The sequence below is a fragment of the Bombus impatiens genome, unplaced genomic scaffold (assembly GCF_000188095.3).
Source record: "Bombus impatiens unplaced genomic scaffold, BIMP_2.2 scf_0166, whole genome shotgun sequence".
Lineage (NCBI taxonomy): Eukaryota > Metazoa > Arthropoda > Insecta > Hymenoptera > Apidae > Bombus > Bombus impatiens.
This window is the reverse complement of record NT_176585.1, coordinates 28,130-47,554: the sequence shown is the minus strand read 5'-3', so window position 1 is coordinate 47,554 and position 19,425 is coordinate 28,130. Positions and strand designations below refer to the sequence as shown.

At 40.1% G+C, this 19,425-nt stretch overlaps 1 protein-coding gene across 11 annotated transcripts in view; it reads right to left on the bottom strand.

The window, feature by feature from the left end:
* LOC100746295 (forkhead box protein P1) overlaps positions 1-19,425 on the bottom strand; it is a 53,712-nt gene that overhangs the window by 10,210 nt on the left and 24,077 nt on the right. For 2 of the 11 annotated variants that reach the window (XM_033319551.1, XM_033319552.1), the window contains exons 2-12: positions 15,039-15,629; positions 14,436-14,498; positions 12,586-12,835; positions 11,147-11,251; positions 10,803-10,977; positions 9,126-9,312; positions 7,343-7,658; positions 6,897-6,965; positions 5,457-5,533; positions 5,141-5,242; positions 2,151-2,281 (exon numbers count right to left, since the gene is read on the bottom strand). In XM_033319551.1, coding sequence (XP_033175442.1) covers positions 2,151-2,281; positions 5,141-5,242; positions 5,457-5,533; positions 6,897-6,965; positions 7,343-7,658; positions 9,126-9,312; positions 10,803-10,977; positions 11,147-11,251; positions 12,586-12,835; positions 14,436-14,498; positions 15,039-15,629 — 2,066 coding nt within the window. Of the gene's footprint in view, positions 1-2,150; positions 2,282-5,140; positions 5,243-5,456; positions 5,534-6,228; positions 6,274-6,896; positions 6,966-7,342; positions 7,659-9,125; positions 9,313-10,802; positions 10,978-11,146; positions 11,252-12,585; positions 12,836-14,435; positions 14,499-15,038; positions 15,630-19,425 lie in introns of all 11 variants that reach the window. The other 9 variants (XM_024365973.2, XM_003487574.4, XM_033319547.1 and 6 more) reach the window with 7 other exon arrangements.

Sequence of the window (19,425 nt, the reverse complement as noted above, 5' to 3'; positions counted from 1 at the left end):
TTCGTTTTTCCTTTTTTTTTTTTTTTTTTGGTAATTATTCTGCTGAGCTCTACGCTCTTCTCCTTTCTGCGTACGTTCTTAAAGCGTCTAACGAAAAACGTTGCCCTCGAGTGGCACGACCGTTTCTCGAACGTAAAACGATCGCGACTCTCGATCTCATGCACGTGTCGTATTATCTCGTAAAAACGTGAGACGAGATCACGAGCCGTTAACAGCTCGTAATTAGCCTCGTCGTCCTCTCCTACCCAGTAGGGATTCGATGATCGAGCAAGGCCCCCGACTCGATCGAATCCCGGCGTCCCAGAGAATAACAAAGACAGCACAGACTCGCAAAGAAGGGGGTAGAGAATAAAAAAACAAACGTAAAGTAATATACGTAGTAAGACGATTTTCCTCTCACTACCTGACCAAGTGCAATTCAGCGGTTCTCACTCTGCACTGGCATATCCCGCATCCGGCTTCCGGGTATTCGAGACTAGACTCGGGCCAGAGAGACTTTGGCCCTGCCAATTCTCGGTCGGTTAGTCGCTGCAAAGCCCACATGCTTGTTAAAAAGCACACACCACGGTTTTCTACGGTACTCTTTCACACAAGAGCAAAATGAAGTCGGCCACATTCGCACAATCACTCGCGTCTGCTCCTTTCCTCCTCCTTCTCCTCCACCTCATCGTCGAATTTCACGATCTTCGAACACACATCCTTTCAACACGTTCTCACACTTCATACTGACGGCTACCATCGCACACGAGAGACGGGCAAGTAAAAAAATCACACGCACGAGGGACCAAACACAATACAAAGCTAATTTCCCGAGTACAATTCGTGAAAAAGAATTCTATCTTTCTATTTTTCCTATTCGTGGATGAGGATTTTGTTGAGAAACTGAGTTTGAAATCGTATAAGAGGAAAAAAACATTCGTCTTTTTTAATCATTCAATTTTAAAAGATCAAAGTTTCCATGAAATACACGAAATTTGGTATGTGCGTTGGTTTTTTAGAAGAATGAAATTTGAACGATTGTATCTCGGGAAGCACGATGTTAGCAGAGACAGACGTACGGACAAACGACGCAAGCGAATTACAGATAATACAGATTATCATGGCGTACACAGGTGTATGAGAAAAAAGAAATGGTTTATATATACACACACGCACACAAATCTATACGTATGAGAAATGCGCACGCATGAGGTACACAAAAGGTCTGGAAACATACCTACAGATATACTAGGTATATACGTATTTAAAAAAGTGAGGATAGGGCACGATATGTAGGTAATCAAGAAATATATATATCGTACACAGATAAACAAATGCACAGAAGAGCGTGCGTGTATGTGCGTATACATACATATGAGGCTTGCGCACGCACGCGTTATGCGAGCGTACACAGATTAAAAAAACCTTATTAATATGTATATATATATAAATAGCTATGAAAAATACGTGAATATATATGTAAAAGAAGCTATATATATAAATATGTATACATATAAAAAATAGAATATTAAACACTATTAAATATTTATAAATGTATATATAGAAATATCGATATATATATATAATGTATATATATAAAAATGTATAAAAAGACGTATATTAATATATATATAAAAGTTAAAAAGATAGTAAAAAACTTGACAAGTATAAACATGAATGGGCGTGGGAAAATGGGGTTAGCGGTACGAGTATGTAATTAGAGAGTAAAAGCGAATAAGTGAGAGAGTATTGTATAAATATATCTATATAAATATCTATATAAATATGTAAAAAGACAGAAGACAGAAGAATATTTAGAAATATAAAAATATATATATTATTATATTAAAAAACAAAGAGGGGGGAACACAAGGGATGTAAGGAGAAGAAGATATAAAGAGATAGGATGCGACCGAGGCCGATTATTTCGGATTGTGGTCTGAAACCGGTTTTTGTTGTTGGTAGAACCATTTTGAGAGGGGGTACCAAGGGGGAAGATTATTATAATGAATATATCGATAGAAAAAGATAGAAAAAGGTAAATAAGATATATATATAATATATGTCGTAAATATATATATAGAGGTAAATAGATCTATAGAGACGTAGTAAAGAGTATAAAAAACGCGGCAGTAGAATTTTTTTTTGTCGGTGGGACGGGGGCAACGTACCCGGTCGTGCTGCAAGCGCGTTGAGGACGTCTCTTGTAAAACTCCACTTCGTCCACCGTCCATACGGCGCCTTTCACGTTTTCGACTCGCATGAAACATTTGTGGAGAGACAGGTTGTGTCGCACTGCGTTCTATACAAAATAATACACAGACTAAATAAGCAACGCAAAAAACGAACGAAGCCAACTCAATCGCGAGGCCGGCTGTCGATCGGGGAACACGATTCGATGGCGTGTAATTTTTCTGTATCTTTTTTGGCTATCTAAAAAGTCTAATCTAAAGAATCTTTAATTTTCAAATTCTCAAAAATCGTTTCATTTCAACTTTGATCTCTGACTATAAAAAATTGGTAATCGTTGCACGCGCCGCTCAAACAGCGGTATATCATCCTCCGATCATTCTCAGAGAGTCAGCTCTAAGTTTCCTCTAAATGTGGAAAACCTGTTTCGTATTCTATTCGAGAAAAGTAGTCGATGGAATCGAACGAGGGTATTTTGAGACTGGAATCAGACTGGAGGGTTAAAACGACAACACGTTGCCTAACGAACTAGCTAAGTCGATTATTTAACAAGAATAATTTTCAATGTAAAATATGATATAGTGAAATTAAGTTGTAATTTGCTTTCAAATTCTTTTAAAGAATTACAGAACTCCGAACTTTGTAACCTCGAATGGTATTTATGAATATTTACTTCGAAAATTATTTATCAGATCGAAATCTATCCTTTTTATTAATTTCAGTTTAGATTATTCATTGCGTTCTAAGGATATATTTTTTCAGTTGGAAAATTGAGAATTATTCTACGAAATTCTTCTTAGAGTTTGGTGTCTTAAATAAAAATATATTCAAATCCAGTGATAATTTCTATGACAGTCAACGTGTTAAGCGTTTCATAAAGCAATTGAAAAAATAATTCGTGAATCAAAAAGTGAAAAGAAAAACATCATTGAGAAATTGGCTGATTAACTGGACACAATCGTGATAATTATTTACAAAGCGGGAGTCTTGGGTGTAAAATGATTAAAATGAATTGCGAAGCATTTTTTCAACAGTTCTCGGTGGAAGAACTTGAAAAATTATCGATTGACGATTCGAAGTAAAATGAAGTTGATGATGATGATGATGATGATGATGATGATGATGACGACGACGACGACGACGACGACGACGACGACGACGACGACGACGACGAAGACAACGATGGCGACGATGACGACGATGATGATGGTGATACAACCGATACACGCTGAGATGAGACGAGGATGGATGAGATTTTCTTGTCTGTCTCGGAGAAGGTAAAGGATTACGAGACTCTTTCTCTATTATCTCTGTTGGCTCTGATTTAGACAAGCTGTATCGTGTCTTTTTGTGAAGGAACATGTCTATATCTTGCAGGCTATCACTTTAATACACTCCGACTGTAATAATTGGCAGGAATAATAATACGCGCTAATAGAAAATAAAATTGTGGGAAATTTAAAGTGGCAGCCTGTCTTTAACTTGAAGTTTAAGAAACGGCTCAAACGAACCGCTCGAACAGAACAGGAAAGCACCGGGAAAAACCGAGAAACTGATTGATGAGTGAATTAGTAAGTAACGTCGTGTGTGAGTAGCAAAGGATACCCGGCGATGGTCGCGCAATGACAAGGCCGTAAGAGGACATAACGAACCAAAACGATTAATCGAAAGATACACGGTATAATGTGGCATTCCTTTATCGTTAATGCACAGCTAGTCATCTAAGTCTAGGGGCAACGACAACAATCATACATGCCGCAGGGCCGTACAAAATTCCAAAAGAAGTAAAAAAAAAAAAAAAAAGAAAAGGAAAATCAGAAAAAAATGAAAAAAGTATATAGGTGTAAGAAATTTAGGAAGAACTGTACGAGAAGATCGCGTCGAAGGTTACGACCTCCGCTGACGTGGAAAACGTGGATCCTTTGACGTTGAATCTGGCTGCCTCCTCTCTGTCTGATAGCCGTTGTTAAACCTGTGGTTGCTTTGAAAATTTTCAGATACACATAACCATGCGAGGCGAAGCTTCATGGCAAACGTCGATTACTTCCACGCTCACTCGCACACACGCAAAAAACACACGCGCGCGCGCACTCTTGCCAACAAGCGTATCATATGTTATCATATTACGATTTAATTGTGATTTATCGCCGTATGATTTCAGTCAGAAATTACATTATTACAATATCGTGTCAGATCATTGTTAAATCCCAATTAGAGTAACAATCTCCCAAGAAGATTTTAATTACGGGCTGCAAGACTACTGGCTAAGAAAAGATACGATGGAAAAACAGAAATCATTCTGATAAATGACAAACGAATCGCAATACGACATAATATTTCACATGTTACCGAGTCTCCCCCTTAAATCGGGAAAGCAACACAATTATCGTTACCAGCTCGTCTGCTTGGCACATCACTTAGCCTGTTAATTCAAATTAATACGTAAGATTATCTGAGATTCTTGAAAGCTCATCCTTTCTAGTTAAAACGCATTCAGCTTAATCTGCTCGTAAATGCAAATTGCACGACCAGTCATTTCGTCTTTGTGACTTGCAATCAAACGTTGCATAACTCGTGCCACGCTGAGTTCATCCATTTAGAGGAGAAAATTATTTTAGACTTCCTAAATGCATGGCAGCGCGGCGGATTTTTGCATCCGAATCGTTCGAGGACATTTTGACAAAATTTTCCCGATATTTTCACGCTTCCGATCAATTATTTACGCCGAAGATTTTTATAATTCAACGTTATCACTTCTATAATAAAATAACATCCTCGAATCGTTCTTCCGAAACGAGATTGAATGTTCGATATTCGAATATTCGAATGAACTGAAACACTCGTTTCGAGAAAGAATCGAACTTTAAATTCGATGACCGTCGTACCTTCAGTTTTCTTTGATCTTTTACATTTCTCTGCATCCTGCTTAACGCTTGTTATATTTTTCCTTTATTATAGTCAAAAGATATACCTTCCACGTTGCTGCGTTGCGCCGGAAGTAGCAGAATGTGTTTTGAAACCAGTTGTAGATCTCGTTCAGCGTCAATTGTTTCTCCGGCGACTCGATGATCGACTGTGAAAAAAAGAAAACAGAAGAAAGTCCCAAAATTCAATTTATCATTTTACAAAGATGGGAGGTGTAAAGTAATCCTCACCGGTTTCTTTGAGTGTTCCTTTGAAAATTAAATCTAAAAGGGGGCGCTCTTAGGGGACAATTCATTCGATATCTGAATTAATCAGAAATCTAAAGGGATATGTCTAATGCGTATCGAATGGTTCTCACTCACCTGTCTGATTAATGATGCATACGTGAACGGCGGTCTGACATCGGCGTTCTTGTAAAATTCCCTATTTCGTTGAATTTCTGAAATATACCAAGAAGCTTTGCTTGTTTCATTTTCCAAAACGTAATGAGTATGAAAACGGCAAGAGTTACGCGGAACCCTTACGCGGCCGAAGGGTAAAAGTTCATCGACACCATCTCTTTTCGCGTGTCTCAGACGATTACTTAAATTTACAACTAACAAGCAGTACGCTAATGTTTCAAGCACCGTTTAAAGAGATGGTTGTCAGAAACATTCTTAGAAAAGCCATTATTTGAAAACGTTATGTGTTCATATTTTTGATTTTTGTTGCAAAATTAATTCGCTGTACTTAGTTCTTTTCTATTCTTTTTTCCAAACAAAACAATAAATAAACAATTCGTGACGTTTGTGTGAAACGAAAGGGGATCAGCTTGTATTCGATCGCATGCTCAGAAAACAAATATCGAATCAAAACTATGTACGACATTCTTAAAACTAGATCAAAGATTAAGCAAGAAGCGATTGGATATGATTTAGGGTAGATAGAAACGGATACTTCTTGTCAGGCCTCGTTCATCCCTCTTTGCAGAAAATCGGGGATGACGATTGAAGTATCTGAATCTCTATTCTACAGGGCAGAAGAGGAGTAAGGGGATTGAAAGAGGTGAAAGTTTTCTTCCTGCATGCAAAGGGTGCACCCTTTAAGAAAATCCTTAAAGCCACCAAAGGAGCGTGGAAAGAAGGTTGACAGTACCTTGTTGGACGTCAAGGCCAGCACGCTCCAGCATGTAGGGCAGCCCTACACGGTGGGGAGGGCGGGCAGCACAAGAAATAAGGAAACAACAGAAGCATCGGTAAGAAAGAAGTTCGAACTGGCATACGTTTAGAAATTCATTAATTTTTGCTCATTTTCTTTTTTTTTTTTTGTTTCTTGTTTTATGCTCGTTTATATCTTTTATTCTTTTCTTTCTTTTTGGTTCATTCTGACTTTTATTCTTGGTTTGATTGTTTTACACCTTTCGCACTCTATGTACCTATTAGATTCGTCGCCAACAAGGTTTCGAACACTGTAGCTCACGTGACATTGTTGCTACCGTGAATAAATCTGTGCGTGTGATAGAGTTTACGATAGGAAAAAAGGCACGAGATCAAGAGAGGACCGTAAAGAGCATTTGCTACAGGATTTTCTTTTCGTCGGGGCATAGTTGACAAGGACGAGCCGGGAAATGCTTTTTAAAATATTGTTTCTCAATTCGGAGCATAAATTCACTATCATATTCAGTGAAATTATGTTAAGTCATGTGTATACGGCTTTATTCGTATCCTTTTAGATTAAGATTAAGAAATAAATTGGCGAGCGAGACAAAAATAGCATTTCGCGGATCGCACGTTTCCCCGACTGAATTTTGGTTAAGTCGTTACCTTCGTTAATATCTATTCCAGATCTATCGACGGCTACTCTGCGCCTTACAGTGCCCTCGTCATACAGTCCTACGAATAGTATTCAATTTCTGAATTTACATATCTTTCGTTTCACCTTTCTCAAGACGATATTTTAATCCTTTCTTTCCTTATACATATATCTCTTAAACTTACATATTTGAAAAATGGTTCTTTCAATAAACCGTTAATGAATCTCATCGACAATTATCCATATTACTTTTAAATTGATTGCCGGTATCTTTTGTATGCTAACCACTTTCTTTATCGCAGGTAAAACGGAAGAACGCACAACTTCAACAATGTCAAATACGATTTTTCGATACTCCTGACCGGTCCATGACAAGAAACTTACTAATCAGAAATACGTGAAAGATAGAATATAATCGTGAAAGTAAAAGATGACAGAAAATACGAGATGACCTTACCTCCTGCCAAGGAAAGAGCGGATTTATCACTGATACGTCGTCTGATGGGCCCTGCCATGCTCGGCATCGTTGGCATCGTAGGCATGCTACCTGGCATGTTCGGCAAAGGTGGCATCCCAGACATATTTGACATGTTGGGAATAGGTGGCATAGGCGCACCACCTGCTGAAGGTGGCAGCTGTCCACCTGCTGGCGACCTGACCGCCGACACCAATGCGGACATCGAGACTGGAGATACTTGAGAGACGCCGAAGTTTGGCGGTGGTTGGCTCATTAGGGCGGTTGAGAGATTTAACTTTGGTATACTCGAACCCGTCTGAAAAAGGAATGAGACGTTGTATGCTTGGAGAAAGTATTTAGAGCCATTGTTTGGAGGATTTCGATGACTCTATCGACGTTTTTTAATTCTTTAATAAACCTTAAATGCACGATCATTTTGTAGAATTCATCAAGCTTTTTGGTTACTCTTGCACGCATGTGTATCTTGTCACAAACCTATAGGTTTAGTTTCTTACAGATTATTGACACATGCGTTTATGCTTAATTTTTCTTTGAATTTTTCTGAAACATCTGATATCTAGAAATGCGACGAATTTCCGAGTGTATGAAATCCTTTGACGAGTATTCCATAAACTCGGAAGCCATAAACTGAAAAATATAATAATGTATTATATTTTACACAATACTACAATAATGTATTAGGCTTTCAAGCCAGCCTTGAATTTGAAATCAGATAATAAAGCTGAGAAATTATTGTACACATACGCTGCTGATTAATTCGACTTTTTAGGAATTACGAGAAAAAAAAGAGAGAATAAAATAACGTTATCTTTTTCTGTAGCCTTGATAAATCCTATTAAAAAAGTTAAAATACGCTTTTTTATACAATTAAAGGTATCTGCTTAATGTAAAAGAGGAAAAAGAAGAACGTGTAGAGCTATCCCCGGTAATATAATTCGTTACAGCATATCCATTGTTTTATGCCGATTTATAAAAAGTTATAATAAGGTTGGAAGTTTCTTTTTTATTAATGAACAAGTCACATTCGAATATGTTGATACGAAATATATTCCAGCAGTACGGTCTCGATATCAGAGATGATCCGAGCAGAGTGCGGGGGAAGGGGGCGGCTCCTCCCTTTCGCGTTAAAATAATTAAGTCGGCCAGAGAGGACGAGCCACGCAGCCGCACGGAGAGAGGGCTAATGCGATATTGGTATTCTCCGACTGTCGGACTTGTTAGAGGTTTTAATTAAGGCGATATAAAATCAACGAGGACCCGATGAATTATTAATGCAAACTTTATGTATAAATTAGCGAGTCTACTCGGCGGCGCGTTAAAACTGAAACTGGCGTTGTTGTTAGCCGCGGCGAGAACTCGTAAAATTCTCCGTGCGCCGTGAAAATCTGGCTTTACGACTACCGAACGGTGCTGCCAGAAGAGTTTACCATCCCGACACGATCGTTAGGAAACGTTTTTCCGGATTCTGGCCCCATACAGCGTTCGTTCCACGTACCGAACCGCATAACCTACCACCTTACGATTATTGCTATCCATATCGCTCGTATATGACTTGTACCATCCCTATAATTTACGCTGACATATTGTTTTTCTCCTGGTAACTTTCGATCGAACAGTTTCTAATGGCTACTTTACGAGAGTCCTTATTGCATGGAGCACAGCTTGGACAGCGCTATACAGAAATTGCTTCAATATGCAAAATTTGGAATTTTATTATTTAATGTATTCTATAACGATCATGTTTGGTAATGCGAAGACTCACCGATGACTCGGAGGACTTTGGTGGTTCGGGGGAAGCCATTTGTTTCGCCACGTGCAGATGATGCATCATGGCGGTTAGCCGGTCCCGTTCCTTCTGCAACTGAATTTCTAGCTGCGAGACAACTTGCATCTGAACCCTGGCCTGCGCCGTCGATCTGTCGTCCAGCGTGTGCTCCGTGTTCAAGTGCCTGCAGTATCGTTCAAAAAGTTACTTTCAGTTCATTCTCTTTTAATTAGCACAATCATCATTGATATGTAAATGGTAAAGAATTTAATCTCGATATGTTTCGTTTACTTTCTTCATTACGTAATTCCATATAATTCGACTTTAAGATGTGAAATTTTCAGTCAAACGTGATTTTTTTTTTTTTTTTTCTTAAGGATTCGTGCTATCTTTATTGTTATTACTAGAAATCGCTTAATAGGTAAATGGTAAATTTCCGCGTCAACTCTGAAGAATTACTACTTACACCGGAGAATTATTCGAGAACCCCTCCCTTCACCGCGAATCCTCCAGCGAAGACTAATGAAATTATGTCGCGAACAATGTTGGGTCGTTTACGGGGAAATCAAAGCTTCGCCGCGTTACAAAGAAACGTTTGTCTCTGGCCGTGGTGAATCTTATCCCACGGGACACCGAAAGAATCGAGTTCCACGATGGTCTGAGGGCTGGCAACGAGATTCCGTATTTAAGAATTTCCGTAATCCTTCTTCGTCGCCGGCCGGTGTATCGCGAAGGGTAAAAGAGGGTGAAGAAAGGAAAAAGAGGGAGAGAGGTTGGTTAAGACCAAGAATACGGGAAGGTCCAACGGGAAGAGGCGCAGGGGACAGGAGGAAGGGGATTAGACCGAGAGGCATAACGATGCGGTCGAATGTCGTGAATATTAATGAGACAAAGGTAATTAGCGTTTTCCTTTTTTTCTCGTCCTTTTTTAAGTAACGGCTTGTTTGAGGGAGTTTGCGGCGACGAGCCTCGTGATTACTAAGGGATTCCCGTCGACCGAGGGAGGCAAATGCTGTCTCTGCTTTGAGACCGATGAAGAAGGTGCCGGATGTCAATGAGATACGCTGACTCGAGCGATTTTTCTACACTTCCTCGAGCCAACCCCTCGCGAGTAGCGCCTTCTCTTAACTCATTCCACTGGGCGAAATTGCCGACTTTATTCTTCGTCGGTTCTCCTCTTTCTCTGCCAGCCCAAGAATCACTGTCTATCCCTACTGCGCTGGGATTTACCTACTTTCCGGTTATACATCGCGGGTTTCAAATAGCCAAATCGGTTGTTAACGTCGGTGGATTAAAAATGCTCGAAGCTTATGTTGTCAATATGTTTGCCCGTTTCGAAGAAATAGTATTAACCCTTTGGCAACGTGGTAAGACAAATATAGTATTAATAAATTCCTCCTTAAACGACCGATTAAAAATTATGGTATCGTAAGTTAAGATTTTAAATGTTTCAATGTTTAAAAGGATCTCCGATTTAGTATCATAATTAATGAGATTTCATTACTAAATAATTTTATTTTTTGTCGCGATACGTTTTCATGTCTTTCCAGAAGTTATTTTCTAATTATCGATTAGATAATCGGTCAGAGGATTGACAAGAGCGATCGACTTCAAATCCCACGATTACTATGATAGCGATAAAACGGTGGAAATTTGAGAAATTTGAGGACTCACTTAAGGAATGCTTGATAGTCTTCACAAATAACTTCACAGCCTGGCCACTTGCAGACCCCATGGCCGTACAGGGGATGAACCTTGTCGTTGGAGGAAACATCCAGCGGTTTCTCGTCCAGAGGAGTGGTTCCGTTCATCTCCGACCGCCGACTCGACACTGTCGAATTGAGAAGTCCTGCGATAGTCCGGAAACGAACGTCGCATTTTCCAAGTACAAGCAAAAGAAAGAACAAAAAGTATGTGGAAAGGTGGTAAGAGGAAGATGACGAAAGGGAACGATATCGAGAATACGAAGGGAAATTCGACTCTCGATCGTTGATGGATCGTGGAGAATTTCTGTTTACCATTGAGTCCAGCCACGGATTTTGGAACGTTCGAGTTCTGGTGGGTTTCCGGACCATCCGATGTGTCCGATTTCCACATTGGTAGACCTTCGCCAGGTTGAAGACCTGTCAAAAATTTCGCACATATTTTATTAATAATCCTTTGAATACTTAAAATTACAAAAATTCTAATAATCTAATACTTAGCGAGGAATACAGAAAAAATTAAAGTGTTTTGATATATTTACCCCGTATATTGTAATGTGTTATTTTGTCTGGACTTCTAATAAAGTGTTTATTTATTTGTTTAATCGTTTATTTAACGATCAGTTTATAGGAGCACAATTATACGTGTAAGTAAAATGCGTAATCATTCTACGCGAACAAAAGCATTTCGTCAAAGGAAACAAAGATTGAAAATTAAATTACGTATAAATGTCGAAAAGATCGAAATAGATCGATTAAGTGCAATTAGCTCACGCTGATCCACGAGCTCCAGCCTTGAAAACAGAAAGAGCCATTTCTAGTCTTGTTCGTACGACATATGCATCAAATATTTAAAACTATGATAAAAAAAAGTACAAAATAGTACAGAAAAATAGAGGATTAAGGAAATGGCATAAATAACACGCACAACGTGGAAAGAACATCACTTCCCATCTTTCGTTTGCAATTTTTCCTCAAATACTACAAATTTATTTCAAAGCGTGAATTTTCAAATCGAAAGCACGAAGAGCATACGTGAACGAGGTTCTGTCGCTTTCCTGGCCCTATTATTCCACCCTTCCTCCTCGGTTCCTGTACGCGCGTCAGAAAGAAAAACATGGTCGGAACGAGATCCGACGCAACCGAAACACTTCTGCGCGGAAAGTTTTGCCCAGGGTAAAGTAGAAAATGAGAAAGTGCAGAGGGAGGGAGATTACCTGACGGGATGGTCTTGGGGTTGACCCGATGGATTGTTGTTTAAACGAAGCTTCGACATTAGCTTACTTCGGAAATTACGCGTTTTACGTATGTACCTAATAAAATTTACTGTAGCTTTGCTTACTATTAATGATAGTCTCTAAATGTTCAAAGTATAAATTGCTTTTAGGAAGAATAACACAGAAGTTTCTAAACTCGCTTTAGTTTTCGAATTGCATTCTAGTTTCAACAAAGAAGAAGATTTCTAATATTTTAAGTAAATCTCTAACATAAAGTTTCGAACAAAGAACGATCCTTTCATATTTTCCACTTATTGGGAGAATTTTTTAAATACAATAATAAAACTGTGCCATTGCATCGAAAACGATTGGAAACATGCAACAGCATTAAGAAATTCTGTTCTATCAATTCTAAGTTTATCGATGAGTTCACTGGCAGACTGTGGAAATAATTTTCTCTCATTTTCCTATTCTTCTTTTCTTTCTAATATTGTAACTCTCTAAAATTTCTACCATAATTAATAATAATATTCCTACCTGAAGAAGGATTGTGACCCTGAAGACCCAGACCCTGTTGAAGAAGGTATTGGCTCTGCGTAATCTGTAGCTGCTGTATGAGGCGTTGCTGTTGAAGCGCCAGTTGTTGAAGCGGCGCAGACGCCTTCTTTTTGTCAGCCGTTTGTAGCAAATGCGTCTGTTGAATGACATTAAGCTGCAATTGTTCCTGCAGTTGCTGTATCGCTTGCTCCAACTTCTTCCTACCTAGCTCCGCAAACTGGTGTTGATGCTGTAAGCATTTCGACAAACAGCCGTAAATTTGCTCGTTAAAATTCTCCGCGATTTACACACCTTATAACAACACTGGAAAACGAGGAACTTGTTGGGGAAAAAAATTTCACGTTGGAGGAAAAAGAAAAAAATTGAAGGGTGGAAAAGTTGCATCTTGACGCTGCTGAATAAATCTCAGACGCGGATAATTCGCAGGGGGAGGCAAGAGAAAGACAGGGGGCAGTTGATGAGTAGCCAGAAGACAAACAACGAGACACAACGGCTGATGGCGATGCTTAATTGCTTACCTCGTCCCCTCTGCGTTCATTCTCCGTCTTTTCTAAGCCTGGAGGATATTTTAAAACAAACTCACCGAAGTAGGCACGCCTTATAGTATCATAGTACAAACGAAAATTGCGCCATTAACGAGACACGACAAGGTTTTATTAAAGAAGTTTTATTTTTTCTCTCTATATATAGAAATAGTAGATGTCACCTCATGATGACAATGATCAAAGAGCGCTAAATTCTCGGTAATTGAGATCGTCTTTCGCGCGAGCTCTCGCAATAATCTGTTCGAGTGGACTGTCTAAATTTGTAGAGTAAAGCATACCGGTCAGGCCAGGCCGCTAAATAAATATTTGATGCCTCTATCGAAGCTATCGAGCCTGTGTGCGAACCTCGTATGACGATATGTATTTGCGTTAAAACGTTCTTTGTGCTGTTTATGGGTAACGTGCAAGAACGGTTCCACGTAGATATTCGAAAATTATCGATATTAAAAAAATTCAAGGAGTAAACACTGGTTATAGAAAGTGTTTCTATCCTTATTTTCTAGTAGAAGGTCCTTTCGTTGATTCTACATTTCATTTTATTACATTTTTGCGGTCGTATGGAACTACCAAATGATACGAAAATTGATACATTTAAATTAAGTAGCTGTAAGAAAGTGCTATGATAAAGACGATGGAAGTGCAAATAATTTTTGTAATCACTGTACCAAAAGCATAATTACGTGGAAATTCTTTTTTCCACGCAAACGTTGATTGGAAGATAGAGACACTGTTTGCTGAGCATCGAAATTCCCAGGTTCGCTGGACGCGAACGCACAAATTTCCAAATACCTTTATAATTAACATTACGATAAAATTCCTCGATGCGAAAGTTCGAGAGCAAAAAAATATTGATAATTCAGGAACGCGATGAAAATTATAAAATGTTTGGAAGTTTCGAATAGTTTGAAGAGACACGTTTATTTGAAAATGTCGGTATGAATAGCTCGAGACATTCTTTCGGAGGCTGTTATCCTCTGAAAGGTTGTCCGAATGTTTGTGTAAGTGCGGTAAAGGACGAGAAAGAAGAACGTAGTCCATCAAACGGACGCTTTTTATAATTAAAATTATCAATGGCCGTTGGAGGGTGATAAAAGGCGGTCTGTTTACCCGGCGGAGTATCTGGAAGATGTTTAACTATGCCAAGATGCAATGCTTGCTCGGTAAAAAGGACAAACTTCGCTAATGTACTTTGAAGAAGCGACACAATAAACTTGGAAGGATCGACCTATGAAACTTGAGATTCCTTCGCTGCAACAATGGAGGTCCGAAGAATGGAATACTTACGTCCTTTAGAGACGAAAAGTAGCCGAATCGTTCCTGATTGGACGCATGCTCCGACGAAGAGTCCTAGAAGAATAGAATCAATCTGATGTCAGTCGATAGTTGATTGACGTAACCCATAAAATATATTACTTCTAATAAGATTTAACAACACATCCTTATAGAAGCTCAAATGCGAAATTAAATACAAGTATTATTAAATATTCGATATCCTTGGTCTACACGATTCATGTACTATCTTGCTGTACTTAATCCTTCTGATCTTCCAATGATTGATTAAAGGAGAAATTTAATCTTCTAAATATAAAAACTTTTACGTAACAAGCAAAAATTAAGTAAAAGTGAGTAATAACCAAAGCACGTGCAGAGTATTCTTAAATATATCTGAAGAAAACCACAATATTTAGCCAGTCAAACAAATCTCTATTTAACTTTCATTTCTTTAGGTGTGTCCATAAGATTTGAAATCTGCGTAAACATTCACAGTCTAGCCATAACAACGTCAATCCAATTTACAGGAACTTAACTCTAGAAACTTCACATTTTCCAATAACTTAAGAAGGTTCCGTTATCATGGCGGACAAAAATATTCCAAAATCTGATTACCTGATGATGTTGCTGTTGTTGTTGCTGCAAATAGAGTGAGTGTTGCTGCATGAATGATTGCAGTTGAGTAGGGCTGAGTATGTGTTGTTGGAGCAGCTGTTGCATTTGATGGATGCCGCTAGCCGGGCTGAGCATCATTTGCGGGGGGTTTTGCGAGGGTGGTGCCCCTGGCGGCCCTCCTGGTGGAGGACCTTGCGAAGGATTCGGAGGCGAACCCCTCTGAGGGGCCTGTGGACTTTGATGAGGACTCGGTTGGGGACCAGGCGCCCCCGAACTCGGCTGTTGCGATTGCTGCGTAATGATAGGTTGCTTTTGCTGGGTCATGGGTGCTGCTGTCACTGTGTGTCCAGCGGGACTGAGCTTTCCATTGCTCTGATACTCGATCGTGAGTTCCTGTTGCTGCTGCTGTTGCTGTGGCTGTTGTGGTTGCTGTGATTGTTCGGTCACGCCGCCACCTATCTCGCTCCGGTTGTTCTCGCGGCTACGTACCGACAGCCGATCTCGTTCTCGGTTCTCGCGTTCCCTCGACGAGGGAATACTGTCGCGTGGTTGCTGTTGCTGCTGCTTCAGGGCTGCAAACAGCGAAGTAGCCTGCAATACGAAAATGGAGATCGAGAGCTCGATCAAAGTCGGTTGCGAGCTGTCTCTGATTTTGTTTTCTTTTCTTTTTTTACTTTTTTTTCAATAAAAAGATTGATTGTTTCATAAAAGTTAATTCTTTCTATCGAATTTTCCAGGGGATTTTTACAATATAGAAATTACATTAAAGTTACTTTGTGATACAACAACGATACAAACGATAAGTTTTTGGATTAATTTAAATTCGGTGTTCGTTTAATAAGAGATAAAGGAGTTTCTGTTTTGGCGACACCGCTAGTTGTACGAAGTCAAACGCGAGATAACAAGAAAGGGTTGCTAGAGATGGTTGTTGCAAGGGACGAAGAAACCGGGCGAGAACGAAAAGAGGGAAGAAGAAGCCCCGGGGCGGAATATTCATGATATAAATGCCGTGTAATGTGCGCGCGTTAAACTTCCACCGTGTTTTGAGCAATATTGATCTTATCTAATGGTATTCGAGACGTCTTGGTATCCTTCGTCATGATTGGTTGGCTTCGAGAACACCGAGATGGAAACTCGGTGTTGTCTGAATCGCGTCGACTCCAATCTTCTTACTTTGTTGTTTACGCAGCGAGATTTGTTTTATTAAGTTCTATCATCAAGTAGATTGCAGAGTGTAAAGGCGGAACATTGTGCTACTGGTTTCGTCTTCCGCTCTTTGTTAGTTTCTCTTCGAAATGTCGTGGAAGGAACCAGTTAATTCAACGACAGAAATTCTTGAAAAATTTATCATACCTAAGTTTATCATACAACCCAAAAATTGTATCATACGTTGCCACGTAGCGTTCTTTCTTTCCTTTCGCTTTCTTCCCTTCCTCCCTTATCTCCTTTTTTTATTTATATCCTTCTTTCTCTACTTCCTCCTCTACCTTTTAATTCTCTTTTATTTCTTTCCGTCTTTTCTTCTCCTTCCTTTATCTCTTATCCCCCATTCTTTTCCATCCCTTCTTGCCTTTCAACTTTACATTCCCTTTTCCAATTGCCCTCCTTGCTCTTACATTCCTCCTTTAAGCGGACCGACGCAAAAGGAGAAAAATTTTGTCACATTTACGGAAATGTAAAACAAACGTATCGTAATGTAACAGAAACTCTTCGTCGATAAACCTCTGCAATATACTTATCTGAAAAAAGTCTACGAAATGATCTCGCGAGTAAATGTAACCGCGCCACATTGAATTTATCGTTCGATTAGGATTAATCGTTTGGATGAATACCAGCCAACAATGGCTCGGCTTCTTTTTCCTTTCCTACTTCATCGTGTTTGTAGAAATGTCCTCGACTTGTTTGTAAGTTGCATCGGAACTTGTTTTCAATTCCTCGAAACAAGCAAACACGCCTCTGTCGTGCAGAGGCTGTTTAGAATGCCTGTTTCGAAACCGCATCTCCGCGTGGCCTGGAGACGATTCCTGACGAGCAGAACAACTGAGAACGCATAGTGAATCCCGAAAACTAGCGTCGCGATCGAAGGTCGTTCTTTGCTGGACCACAGGTGCGCGCGCGCACTTTTCGTAGAATGGCAAATGCGAGCGAGAAAGTCAGAGAGAAAGAAACAGAGGGACAGAGTTCCGTCAGAGATAAATTTAAAACGAATTCCTTTCTGCTCTGCTCTACCGTTTTTCTCGTTCCCAGTATGGAAAGTCAGCCTCGCGATTGTTTCTTCGAGCGTGAAAAGCGAGTGTGTCTCTTGGTTGATCCGCGAGTCCTATGCTAATCTTATTTGTGTACGATTACGTATGTTTATAACATGCAAAGAAAGTCCCGACGTGGAGGCGCAGGGCGTTATCAGTGTTTAGTCAGGAGTGGTTGCGTTTCGTCTCCGAAGTTCGAAGCGGACCGACGCGAAAGGAAAAAACGCGTCGTGAAAAAACAGAGGAGGAGTCGCCGTTGGAAAATCCACGCTGATTCTCCTCAGGAAAGCTCGTCCTGTGTTCCCGTCCGGTTCGTCGATTTACGCACGACGTTTCTCCGTTCGACGGAGACGAAATTCCACGGGAAAAGAATTTTTCGAAACGAGGTCCCCGAGGAGTCGGCTCAGTCGCCTTGGAAAAAACAATAAAAAATGATTCGAGAGACGAGGAGCATGAGCGACAGGGCCGTTTACTCAACGAAATTAATGAAAAGCAACGATCGGCAGGAGATTTTAATCCACTTTAGCCAGAGACGCACCGCCCCGCCTAGATCGCGATCCTTTAATTCGCTAATTAATACCGAGCTCGTTTCTCCTTCTCTTATTCATCTCTCTTCGCTCTGTCTCGCTTCGATTGCTTCTGTTTTAACGAAGAAACGAAGAATCTTGAACGTCCAACGTCGCCGTGTCACCATAGGGTGAAAGGGGTGGAAAAATCGCAGGCGGAACGAAGTAGAGGGTGGGTTCAGCCCACGAAAAAAATGGGGGCCAAGGGGGTGCGGAGTGGGGTGTAGAGGGGTAACGACGAGCAAGCTCGACGTGTGTACACGAACGGGGCCAAAGGAAAAAAATATAAGGGTACAGAAAGAATGAAAGTATAAGAGCCGACTTTGAAGGGCCATCGACTACAGATAAGAGGGACTCCTAAGACTCTTTTAAGAAAAGGTTAAATAAAGGTCGGGGAGCCGCGCTTGTTGTTGGCTGTTCAGATTCCTTCGACCCCTTTCCTTCCCTCCCTGGCCACCGTAACGCCACTTATTTGAATCCCGAAGGCTCCTTCGACTTCAGTCCCGGCGCTGTTCCACTGCTACATGGCCGTCTCGTCGTCGTCACCAGACCTTCATATCTTTTATATATTAGGATTTTCACCAACCATCCACCCCCGCGATCCTTATATATATATATATATATATCCGTATATATAGATATATATTTCTTGCTCTTTTTTTTTCTCTCTGTTTACTGTTTGGATTTATTCCAGCTCCCCTGACCTCTCCCTACGCCCCGAGAGAACCGCACCAAACTACTGTACGCCCCCGCCTAGCCTGTGTATATGAGTTCTCCGGAGACCTCGGTTTCCGTCTTTATACTTTCGATTTCCCCCCTTTGGTTGAAATCTCTTCGATTCTCCCGCTTCGTCTTCCGCTTCATCTGTCTTTGAAAAGCGTTGAAACTATCCGTGGCTGCGCACAGTGCCGCTCCCATGGCACTCGTCGTGAGTCACCCAACATTTCGTGAAATATACGACAGCCTGACGCGAGCTTCGTTTCGATGGCGAGAAGTAACATTCGAGGTTGCGGCGATTGCTTGTTTATTTGAATCGAGACGAGAGTGTCGCGAGGAGAATACCATTCGGAGATTTGTACTCGGAATCGAAAGATAATTTCCCCGCGAATTGATATGTCCGAGGCTATGGTTACGGCGGATACGTGTTTGAAGGAACTGCGAAATAAAGTATCTGAAAAAAGATGTAGCTAAGATGTAGCTTGTGGTTACAATGGAGGCCTGAACGAGACATTTGAAGATGGAAATGAATATACTCACAAGAATATTCGTTCCTTAGTTTCATTACATGAGTACATGGTTAATGTTCAATTCTCGATAAACAAATTACTTATTTCCATAAGTTCGTTGATTACAAGAAGATGACAAAACTCATACCAAATTCCAAGATAAATTTAAAAAATAGCGTCTTAATCACTTTCTCTGCTTTTTAATTTATCTAGTTGATTAGTGTTCAGACAGATTTAACAGAACATTGTAATCATGGGGTCTTCGAATCTATATACTGATTGTTCTGGCGTTATCAGAAGCCTAATTTTATCAGGAAGCAGACCTGCTACGATCATAGCCTAAAAGAGA